Below are 12,069 nucleotides of genomic sequence, written 5' to 3' on the forward strand. Positions count from 1 at the left end.
ATATATGAATTCTACATTGGTTTTTAAGGTCACCAAGCTTTTGCCCTGGTTAGGACAGTGTTACACCACTGAGTTATAGATTCTGAGGTGTACAACTGCCCCTTTTTGGTTTTTGGGTTTGTTTGGGTTTTTGAGGCAAGGCCTCACTATGTAATTCTGGCTGGCCTGAAACTCATAGAAATCCTGAAACTCATAGAAATCCTCCTGCCTCTGCCTCTCAAGTGCTAGGATTAAAGGCATGCACCACCATGCCCAGCTTTCCTTCGTGGTTTTCATTTTGGGATAGGGTCTCAGTGAGCTTTACAGGCTGGCCCTGAATTTATTCTCTAGCTAGGACTTGATTTAAGATGCAGTCCAGGAAGACCTTGAGCCCAGGACCCTCCTGACCCAGCTTTCTCAGTAGTTGGGGTTATAGGCCTGCACCAACAGATCTGGTTGTCCATGGGTTGATTTCAGGTTGAAAATGTAGGCCGTCGTGATGATGTGCCTAACAATAATAGCATCGGGTCCCTGAGGGGAAAGGGCAGCAGCAGAGCAGTGGACACGGACTTGTCACAAGGCCAGGCCCAGAGCCGTTGGCTGGTGGCTTCCTTGGTCCTTGAGTGCCACATGCTGAGTTGGAGCAGGTCTGCTCATCTCCTTTGGGGGTGCTTCAGAAGCTCTTAATCTGAGCTCTCAACAGGTCCCCTCCAGAGAGTTGGAGAGCATGCTGTCCAAGAAAGGCTAGCCCTTGGCAGATGTTCTAGTTCTAAGGTGTATTCTTTGCTAAGAAATGCCGAAGGAGAAGAAATTCAGTGTGAATAGTCAGTGTGGATAGTCATTGTGGATAGTCAGTGTGGATAGTTAGTGTGGATAGTCAGTGTGGATAGTGTGAATACTCAGTGTGGATAGTGTGGATATTCAGTGTGGATATTCAGTGTGAATACTCAGTGTGGATAGTCAGTGTGGATACTCAGTGTGGATACTCAGTGTGGATAGTCAATGTGGATAGTCAGTGTGAATACTCAGTGTGGATAGTCAGTGTGAATACTCAGTGTGGATAGTCAGTGTGGATACTTAGTGTGGATAGTCAGTGTGGATACTCAGTGTGGTTAGTCAGTGTGAATACTCAGTGTGGATACTCAGTGTGGATACTCAGTGTGGATACTCAGTGTGAATACTCAGTGTGGATACTCAGTGTGGATACTCAGTGTGCATAGTCAGTGTGGATACTCAGTGTGGATAGTCAGTGTGGATAGTCAGTGTGGATACTCAGTGTGGATAGTCAGTGTGGATACTCAGTGTGGATACTCAGTCTGGATAGTCAGTGTGGATACTCAGTGTGGATAGTCAGTGTGAATACTCAGTGTGGATAGTCAGTGTGGATAGTTAGTGTGGATAGTCAGTGTGGATAGTCAGTGTGAATACTCAGTGTGGATAGTCAGTGTGGATACTCAGTGTGGATAGTCAGGGTGAATACTCAGTGTGGATAGTCAGTGTGGATACTCAGTGTGGATAGTCAGTGTGGATAGTCACTGTGGATAGTCAGGGTGAATACTCAGTGTGGATAGTCAGTGTGGATACTCAGTGTGGATACTCAGTGTGGATAGTCAATGTGGATAGTCAGTGTGAATACTCAGTGTGGATAGTCAGTGTGAATACTCAGTGTGGATAGTCAGTGTGGATACTCAGTGTGGATAGTCAGTGTGGATACTCAGTGTGGTTAGTCAGTGTGAATACTCAGTGTGGATACTCAGTGTGGATACTCAGTGTGGATACTCAGTGTGAATACTCAGTGTGGATACTCAGTGTGGATAGTCAGTGTGCATAGTCAGTGTGGATACTCAGTGTGGATAGTCAGTGTGGATACTCAGTGTGGATAGTCAGTGTGGATACTCAGTGTGGATAGTCAGTGTGGATACTCAGTGTGGATACTCAGTCTGGATAGTCAGTGTGGATACTCAGTGTGGATAGTCAGTGTGAATACTCAGTGTGGATAGTCAGTGTGGATAGTTAGTGTGGATAGTCAGTGTGGATAGTCAGTGTGAATACTCAGTGTGGATAGTCAGTGTGGATACTCAGTGTGGATAGTCAGGGTGAATACTCAGTGTGGATAGTCAGTGTGGATACTCAGTGTGGATAGTCAGTGTGGATAGTCAGTGTGGATAGTCAGTGTGGATAGTCAGTGTGGATAGTCAGTGTGGATAGTCAGTGTGGATAGTCAGTGTGGATAGTCAGTGTGGATACTCAGTGTGGATACTCAGTGTGGATACTCAGTGTGGTTAGTCAGTGTGAATACTCAGTGTGGATAGTCAGTGTGGATAGTCAGTGTGGATACTCAGTGTGGGTACTCAGTGTGGATACTCAGTGTGGATACTCAGTGTGGATAGTCAGTGTGGATACTCAGTGTGGATATCAGTGTGGATAGTCAGTGTGGATACTCAGTGTGGATATCAGTGTGGATACTCAGTGTGGATACTCAGTGTGGATAGTCAGTGTGGATACTCAGTCTGGATAGTCAGTGTGGATAGTCAGTTTGAATACTCAGTGTGGATAGTCAGTGTGGATAGTCAGTGTGGATAGTCAGTGTGAATACTCAGTGTGGATAGTCAGTGTGAATACTCAGTGTGGATATCAGTGTGGATACTCAGTGTGGATAGTCAGTGTGGATACTCAGTGTGGATAGTCAGTGTGGATAGTCAGTGTGGATAGTCAGTGTGGATACTCAGTGTGGATAGTCAGTGTGGATAGTCAGTGTGGATACTCAGTGTGGATACTCAGTGTGGATAGTCAGTGTGGATAGTCAGTGTGGATACTCAGTGTGGTTAGTCAGTGTGAATAGTCAGTGTGGATAGTCAGTGTGGATAGTCAGTGTGGATACTCAGTGTGGTTAGTCAGTGTGAATAGTCAGTGTGGATAGTCAGTGTGGATAGTCAGTGTGGATAGTCAGTGTGGATAGTCTAGCTGGTTGTTATTTGGAGTTCGGGGACTTTTGTGTCTGTGGCCGGCTGTGCCATCGCTCTCCCTGCTCTTTTCTAGTGAACCTGTCACAAGTGAGTGTTGAGTCCAACATGGAGGACACCAGGCAGGGACACTGCACAGCCTTCTAGAATTATACCTGTGTTTAGATGTTCCTATCTTTGGAAAGACATTTGTCCTTAGGTTAGGACTATTCTTATCCTGTAGGGGCCCTATTTCTTTGTTTTTTTTGTTTTTTTGGTTTTTTTTTTTCCGGAGCTGGGGACCGAACCCAGGGCCTTGTGCTTGCTAGGCAAGCGCTCTACCACTGAGCTAAATCCCCAACCCCTGGGGCCCTATTTCTAAGTGGGGTCATACTAAGACATGGAGGTTCATCAAGCTTGAAGAGTGAACAATCCAACCCACAGAACCAGGACCACCCCTAACCCCACCCCACATCACCATTGCTACTATGTCTGGCTTCCTCTCTACCTTAAGGCCTCCCTGCCCATCCCGTTTAGTGGCAAAGCCCACCTGTGGGTGGAGCCCCCTCTCTTGTTATAGAGAACTCTGTATTGAATGTGTGGCTAGGCTTCAGCTCAGGAGCTTCTCTCAGGCAGCTGTGTGTGGTCTGCTGCACACCCCCCCCCCCCCCCCCCCCGTTGTTCCACAGCCCAGGCCCTCTCCTGGCTCAGTGTGCAAGACCACATCTTCCTAAGGCTCTGGAGAGGAGGTGTGGGAGGAACCACTGCAACCAGGGGCTCTAGACGATGGCCCAGAAGGGAAGTGTCTGTGAACGGTTGCGTACCTCCTCTACCCCCAAGGTCACGAGGACCTGAGTCTGAATCCCCAATGCCATGTACATGCTGGACACAGTCATGTTTGCTAGGAGCCACAGTGTTGGAGACAGGCGCAGGCAGATCCAGGGAGCAAAGTGTGGAGCCTCCTATCTGGTGAGAAGCCCTATCTCAGTGGAGTGAGCCAAAAAGCAATGGAGGAATTATCTGATGTTTCCCTCTGGCCTCTGTGTGTGTGTGCCATAACCCCTTTCCCATGCAAACACATGCATATAGTAGTGTATCTCACGCACACACACGCAGGCGCGCGCATGCGCGCGCGCACACACACACACACACACACACACACACACACACACACACACACGGAATTCGAGGACATTTGTTCAGTTCCCTGGGAGGGCTTGCAGATGATGGAGCTGAGTAAGAGTGAGGGCACCCACACTTGGGAGGCCACAGTGGACAACTGCTTGTTCACCTCTCCTACAGAGCTAGGCTGCGCTGCTAGCTTTATGTCAGCTTGACACAGCTAGAGTCATCAGAGAGGAGGGAACCTCAATTAGGAATAGCCTTCATAAGAGCTAGCTGTAGACAAGCCTGTAGGGCATTTTCTTAATCAGTGGTTGGTGGGGAGGGCCCAGCACTTTGTGGGTGGAGCCACCCCTATGCTGGTGGCCCTGGGTTCTGTAAGAAAGCAGGCTGAGTAAGCCAGTAAGCGCCACCTCTCCGTGGTCTCTGCATCAGCTCCTGCCTCCAGGTTCCTGCCCTAATTGAGGTCCTGCCCCTGACTTCCTTTGATGTAGACTACAATTCAGAAGTGTAAGCCAAGTAAACCCTTTCTTCCCCAAGGGTTTATTTTGGTTGTGGTGTTGTATTCCAGCAATTATCACCCTAACTAGGACAGAGGCCCAGAGAATTGGTAGCTGGGGAGATGGCTCACCTGGTAAAGTGTGATACACAAGCACCTGTATTCCAGTCCCCACCCACATCTGTAATTCCAGCCTGAAGGAGGTGGGTATAGGAAATTTTTAGAGTTTATTGGCCAGCCAGGCTTGCCAGATTAGCAATTTCCAGATTCAATGAGAGACATCATCTCAACATAGAACATAGAGAGCAATTTACATTGATCTTTGACTGGTACCCACAGGTGTGCATGCACACACACATGCATATATGCATGCATACACACACAAACACACAGGTGTAGGGAGGGACAACAAGGCACAATAAATTAGACTGTTGCCATAGGAATGTGTGTACACATGAAGTTTGTGAGTGCGTGTGAAGTTTGTGTCTGTCAGGGCGGCTCAGTGGTGAGGTGGTACTGCTGTCTGTCAGGGCAGCTCAGTGGGGAGGTGGTACTGCTGTCAGGGCGGCTCAGTGGTGAGTTAGTACTGGAGAGTAGTCTTTCTAGCACCCACCTCTTTATCTGGAAGAAACTACTGTTTGAGCTAGCGCATGGGTTGTGGAAGGATCCTTGTTGGGATGGATCAAGTTAGTGAGAAACAAGTTGAGGCTTCTTGGGCCTTTTCCCTGCAGCTGTGGTCCAGGCCTCTATCCGACCACACTAATCTCCTCTGGGAAGCGTGTCTACGCCTGGCACAAGGGCTTCCTTTCTCTTATATTGGTTTTGCCCCAGTAGACTCTTGGCGGGACTTGGAGTTTCGTGGGCAGATACTGCTGAAAGGTCCTGGTGCTTCTTGCATTGAGTTTAGGGCCAGCACCAGTGTTGCGTAATCTCAGTTGGGTTTTAAGTAGCGCTTCAGAGTTGACAGCAGATGGAGGGAAAGCGGATGGCGCGTGCCCAAAGCACAGCACTCCTGGTCCCCTCAGTGCGCTGCTTCCAACTCCTGCCTGCACCCCTCTTTCTTAGGTCTGAGAAGAATTGGCATTGGCGCTGCTGTAGAAATGTGTTTGGGAGCTGCCACAGTGAGGCTGGGGATGTAGCAGTGCCCGCTCCTTGTCCTCGTCCGTGGTGTCAGTGCTGTGCTGTCCCTTGGGAGGTCCTGAGGTCAGCTGCAGGCTAGCTGGCATTGGCTGCCTGGGAGGAAGGGTCTGCCTGTTGGCCTGGGCGCCAGCTCTCATGTCACTGCAGTCAGACATGTCCACATTCCAGAGCCTATTTGCAGAACCTGCAGATCAGGGCTCAGTTCCAGATGCAAAGTGAGCAGGAAGAGTGAAGGAACTGGAAGTTTGTTCTGGGGAGGGAGATGAGTGGAAACTTGCCCCTGAGAGCCATGGCATGGAGGCCTGCATGGCTGCATTCTTGCCCCTGAGAGCCATGGCACGGAGGCCTGCATGGCTGCATTCTTGCCCCTGAGAGCCATGGCTCGGAGGCCTGCATGGCTGCATTCTTTGTAGCGGAAGGCTTATATCTGCCAGACCCCTTCCTGCAGCAGTGGGGATCCCCCAAGAATGTACCCTGGGCACCCATCTGAAGCTCATCTTCGCTGTCCTGCAGCTGGGATCTGCCTTTGGGTTTTACTCATCACCAGTGTAACATCAAGGCCAGACTTCCACCTGTGTGCTCTCCTGATGCACTGCCAGGAGATGCCGGAGGCCGGTCTGCTTGGCTCAGGTTGTGCAGTGGGCCTTGTGTGCTCATCGAGCTACACCACCCAGTAACATCTGTAATCCATACCTGCTGGCTTCCATGGCTACTGTGTCCGTCACAGAGCAAGTGGTCCAGTGTTGCTGGGATCTCCTCAGCCTTGTTTGTGGGATGTGTGGACAGATGGCAGGTGTCCTCTCCCCTGCCCTGCCTGATCTCCCAGACTGCAGTGCTTCAGAGAAGCTCTCGGGATGGACAGGCTGTCTTCAGTCCTTCTATGACTGTCACAGCTCTCACCTGAGAGTAGCATGTCCAATGAAGTTGTGCTCAGCTTGTTATCTCATGAGCTCAGGCTGGCCTTCAACTCACTTAAGTAGCCAAGGCTAGCTTTCAACTCCTGACCTCCTGCATCTCCCTATCAAATGCTAGGATGATTAGGGATCGTGCTTGGCCAGAGACTCCTGTTTTGTTTATTATGTGCCTGAGAAACTCCTTGGAACTTTCTCTCTTCTGATGCTGGAGGCAGATTCAGGAATGGCCCACACAGGACAGGCGTTTGTCTGCCCCTGTACCTGGAGGAGGAATGGTCACTAGCATGACAACTCCTGAGTGTGGACCAGAGACCCACAGGGACAGGCCCAAGAAGCGAGGCCAGAATTGGACAGTTTGGGGATGGCCAGACTTCCTGGCCAGTGCCCTCCTAGTACGTATGATAATGGCCCCTGACATGGTGTCCTCTTCGTCTCCTTGTCACAACAGCCAGCCAAGGTGACAGCTCACCAGCTCCTCCCTACAGTTGAAATGGATGTGGTCAGATCTTATAGCCAGGGTCCAGGCCACACAGCCTCCTCACTGGGCAAAGGTTTGTGAGCCAGGCCTGGGAGCTCTAGTCTTTGAAAGCCGTGACTGCCTAAGCTTTTCCCAGATGAGAACCTTGCTTCCACTCATCGATGTTATACCTTTGTCTTAGTATTGCAAGTTCAGGTTCTCCTGCAGTGCAGCACATCGGGTTAACCAGCCTCATGTTTCATGTGGAAAGTGGTTGTATTTGCAATGCTGGCAGGACAGCACTGCTGGGGTGCTGAGCAGGAGGGTGTGGCTTTGCTGTAGTTAACAGGGGCAGAGCTTCCTGGGAAACTGGTCCTATGATTGCAAAAGTCTCCTTAAAAGCAACTTCAGTTTCCTTAAATTCATTATGGAGGAATCTATAAAAATGTAACATGATTGGGGAACTGGTTATAACTCCTAACTTGGGGTTTCCAAATATGGCCTGGCTTCTGAGTTACCAGGAGATAGCAAACCAGGCAGCCACCGTGTGTCAGCACCTTTCCTTTTTCCTACCTCTTCCCCACAAGGTGGGGTCTGTGGCTTGACAAAGTCTCTGCCGAGCCTATAGCCCCCGTTCTGATCTCTTCCAGTCGTGGGGCCTGTGCCAGAATCCCATTCCTGTGAGCGGTGACTCAGTGGCCCAGGCTAACCCCTCCCAGCTTTGGCCTCTGGGAGGAGACACACTTGATCTGCCTGCTGGAAATGAGATGATCCAGGTTTGTAAGTCGGGTTTCTTGTCGGGAGATGTGGGTGGCCTGACCAGTGTTTTCCAGGGACCGTGTAAGCAGGGTCAGGTCAAAGCTCTGGACAGCAGGTGGAGCCTTACAGAGCCTACCGCAGGTTAGACAGTGCCACACACTGAGCCCAGGCTTACAGAGGCTGCCACAGTAACTGCCACTGTCAATGCTGGATACCTACAGAGGCCTGAGGCTAAGAGCTTGCTTTGCCAGCCAGAGACATCATAGTAGAGGTGCATGGTAGGGGTTAGCAGAGCTGATAAGGTGTCTGTGAACAGGCATGTGCCTTACTTACAGATGTGTGCATGTGCACATCTATGACCACAGGTGTCTGAAGACATGTATAGGCATACTTGTAACAGTTGATGGCATATGAAGACATATGGCTTGATGAATGGCCATCAAGTCAGGCCCATCTGTTGAGCTCAGAGCCCTTACCCCATGGAGCCTTTCACTCTTGGACACAGGGTCATTCTGCCGTTGGAGCAGTTCTAGTGTTTGTATCCTTTCCTTCCTTCTGAAGCCTGCTGATTCTGCTGTTCAAGGAACGTGTGGAGAGCCCCCCTTTGCCTCTACCTGGGTTACCCTGGTGGATGGCCCTGGGTAGGTCAGGGGAGACAGGCACCAGTGGGCCATAGATACTGTCCTGTCTGCTTGAGCCCAAGTTCTGGCAGTGAGACCAGGAAGCTCCTGTGACTCAGGTGCTGGAGGGAAGTGTTCACTGGTCCTTAGAGATGGCTTTGGTAGCCTGTAGGGTTATCATAGGAGCCCATGGGACCCACTAAGATCCACAGGAGCTGCTGAGTAGGGAGACCAGGAAGACTGCTGGGTGAGCAATGCAGGGGAGGAGAGGTCCCAAGCTGCGCTGGCTACCCAGGAAAGGCCCAGGCCAGCATATACAATGGAGAGTCTGGAAGAGCCGGGCTCCATCCAAGTCTGCCACCAAGGGCTGTCCCCAAGCAGGAGCTCGGTTTACCGTCTCCTGACTGTAAAATCCCCCGTTTTGTTTCAAGTTGAACTGCTTGGTCAGATGAGGGAGAGCACCATGCCTGGAGAAATGTAGTTCTTAGCAAAAATAACGAACTTGCCTGCAAGTCAGAGTGAGTGAAGGAGGAATCTAGAGGCTTCTGTCACTGATGCTTATAAGATTGGATCATTTTACCCTGTTTCAGGCTTTTCCTGCTGGAAGGAGCCATGCTTTATCTAAACAAGGAGTCATTATTGTCAGCCAGCTGTGGGCAACTCAGCATCTGTTGCCCTGCTTTCCTCTGCAGAGGGAGGGAGTGGCCAGTGGCATTGTGCAGTAGCTGTGCCAGAGTGGGTGTGGAATAGGGGACGCTGAGGTATCTGGGATAGAAGCAGCAGGCAAGTGTTTATGTTGAGTTCTGAGCTTGCCTGGAAACCAGTTCCCAGATGTGTGTCTGCACACCCTTCTTCCTTTAGTTAACCTGGATTGAGCACCTAGAGAGGGCTGAGGACTGGCTCCCCTGTTTTTGAACATCCCACTGCCTATCACCATGGCCCATGGGGTAGCTGACCAATGTGTGGTTCCTGTGAGGCCCAGGAAACTTTCCTCCTATCCCCACATGTTGACATAGAGAAGAGCAGCCATAAGCAGCTCGAGAGGTGTGTCTTGAGGGCCAGAGTTGTGCAGAGACAGGCTGTTATTGTTGCTGTTGTCTCTTGGCTGTCAGGCCTCCATAGATGAGGGGAATCACACTGGAAGTGAGATTGACCCAGAAGCCACTGCACTCCCCAGGAAGGAGGTAGATAGACTGCTTCCCAGAGGAATGCTGGGAGTTCTCCTTATTAGAATCCAGCATGAGTCGGCAGTCACATCCCCAAATAGTTGTCTCACTTTTTTTTAGTTATTCAAAAATATTAAAAAGGACTTTAAAGTCATTAAAAATATTTTCCCAGTGCCTGTGAACCTGGGTCTATTTTGGTTTGGCAGACCCTCATTAGCATAAGAGACACTGTCCTTATTTACAGTGTGTCCTTTAAAAGGGCACATGTCATCTGACAGTCAAGCTAGCTGTTTACAAGTACAGCTCTTCTTAGAAGTTGTCTGGGTGAGTTTGTACTGCTGTCTCTGGTTGTGGGGAACCTCACGTGGTCCTCTCCATGCCAAATGTGCTTCCTACCCAGCAGTTCTGTCCACTGCTGGGGTTCTGTCCACTGTTGGGGTTGCACGTCTGGGCGCCCTGGCCTTCCCACCTAGGGCAGTACCCAAGGCTGATTGAAGGGCACCTGTGAGTGCGCAGATGGAGGCTCTGTATTGCCTGCCTCGAGCCTCCTGCCCGGTCGTGTGAGCAGCAGGTGGAGTTTGTGGGAAGTGAATCAGTGGGATGGATTTCCAGAGCTGGAGTCACCCAAGCTTATTCCTCCTACTCCACATCCATTCTGAGGCAGGGTCACTGTCAGGCAGGGTCAGGACGATGGAGGGATGCAGCAAAGAGGACTGAAGGATCTGTTCTGTAGTGACCTGCCCCTGGTGTCTCTGCTCACACCCTCCCCTTGGAGCCTGTTTGCCCCTCACTGTCCCTGCCACAGTAGCTCTTCCCTTCTTTCTTCTTTGTGTGCGTGTGTCCGAGTGCGTGTGTGTGTGTGTCCGAGTGCGTGCGTGCGTGTGTGTGTGCGCGCACGTGTTTGTGGATGGTGTCCTCATCTCTCTTCACCTTATTTTTCCTGAGGGTTTCTCACTGAACCTGCAGCTCACTGTTTGGCTAGGCTGGCCGTGATCCACCTCCAGCAGTCTTCCTGGTTGGGGTTACCCAGCTGCTCCTGATTTGTGTGTGGATACCGAAGATCCAGGCGCAAGTCCTCATGCTGGCACACAAGCAGTACACCTACTGCAGCCCTCCCTCTCCTTTTGTTTCTCTATCTAAAGTTATTGGCTCCACATGGGCTCTGTGCGGGGTTTGTTAAGCTCTCCCGCTGTCTTCAGTGTGCCTGTGCAGTCTTCAAGTTCTAGCTTATTGGTTTCCACACGGGCTTTAAAAGACTAATGTCTGTGTGTAACAAGGGTGTTTCTGCAAGACTAAGTGTGAATGTGGCAGATTTCATGACAGTCAAAACTCAGCACGTCAGGTGGGTGTGTCTGCAGTGGGCACTGAGGCTCCATTGCATTCACATCCATGCTGTGGGCCTGGGCCTCTTATTGCTTCTGAACCAGAAGAGGATAGGGGTCTGCTGACCCAAGCTCCACTGACCAACCTGGCTTTGTCCCCAACCCCAGGTACTGCAGGGTGCTCAGCTCATAGCCGTGGCCTCTTCAGACCCTGCAGCTACAGGAGTAGATGGGTCGCCTCTCCAGGGCAGTGACATTCAGGTTCAGTATGTCCAGCTGGCGCCCGTGAGTGACCACACGGCTGCAACGCAGGTGAGTCCTGTCCCTCTCAGTCCCACCAGCCTCCCTGGTAGATACTGAACTTGGACTGTGACTGACATTCCTAGAACTAGGAACCCTTGTCGAGAAGCATACAGGTCTGGCAGAGGCATGGAGCTTCTGTTCACTCTGAACTCCTAAAGTCAGAATGTGTGGGCTCCTCTGATCTCGGCCCGGCAAGGGCAGGTGACCGTGGTAGGAGCAGAAGACTCAACAGTCCGGTTCTGTACCATGTGAAGTCTCCCTCCTCCTCTGCACACCTTGCTGGCACTGGCAGCTCCCCTTCCTCTGTGTGGTCCAAGCCTGGTGCAGTCCGCAGTGCAGGCTCTCACAGAGGTTGCTGCTCCCCTGAACCCGAGAACCAGGCTTTGGCCGTAGGCTGGTCAGGATTTTACTTCTCCCAGGAGCTGTTGAGGCCTGCCTGCCACAGGCATTAGAAGGACTTACGGAGCTGCTAGGCCAGACATCTGAGGGGAAGGCACTTTGGGATTCCTTCCCTGAAGTCCTGGGAATGACCCCTTCCAGGTTCTCAGAGAAGGAACTTGGGTCTAGGTCTACTGGCCTCAGCCACAACCCCCACCAAGCCTCAAGATGCTTCTTCCTTCAGCCACACAACTGCCTGCAGCTGCCCACTTGATCTTATTGTTGCAAACTTTTTGATAAAGCCTCAGGGTCTTTTTCCTGCCTGGCTGAGCACAGAGCTTCATAGAAAGTACCCGGGTCCACATCCTTCACCTGGACCATAATCATTCTCCTCTTCTCCCTCCTCTCCCTCCTCTCCCTCTTCTCCCTCCTCTCCCTCCTCTCCCTCTTCTCCCTCTTCTCCCTCCT

The 12,069-nt window shown here is 51.1% G+C and overlaps 1 protein-coding gene across 21 annotated transcripts in view; it reads left to right on the plus strand.

Moving 5' to 3' along the window:
* Positions 1–12,069, plus strand: part of Banp (Btg3 associated nuclear protein) — a 77,820-nt gene that overhangs the window by 61,470 nt on the left and 4,281 nt on the right. For 14 of the 21 annotated variants that reach the window (XM_087594265.1, XM_087594267.1, XM_087594270.1 and 11 more), the window contains 2 exons: positions 7,704–7,829; positions 11,089–11,232. In XM_087594265.1, the coding sequence (XP_087450391.1) occupies positions 7,704–7,829; positions 11,089–11,232 (270 nt within the window). The remainder of the gene's footprint in view (positions 1–7,703; positions 7,830–11,088; positions 11,233–12,069) is intronic. The other 7 variants (XM_087594273.1, XM_087594274.1, XM_087594277.1 and 4 more) reach the window with 1 other exon arrangement.

The sequence above is a fragment of the Rattus norvegicus genome, chromosome 19 (assembly GCF_021556685.1).
Source record: "Rattus norvegicus strain SHRSP/BbbUtx chromosome 19, alternate assembly SHRSP_T2T, whole genome shotgun sequence".
NCBI classification, from domain to species: Eukaryota; Metazoa; Chordata; class Mammalia; order Rodentia; family Muridae; genus Rattus; species Rattus norvegicus.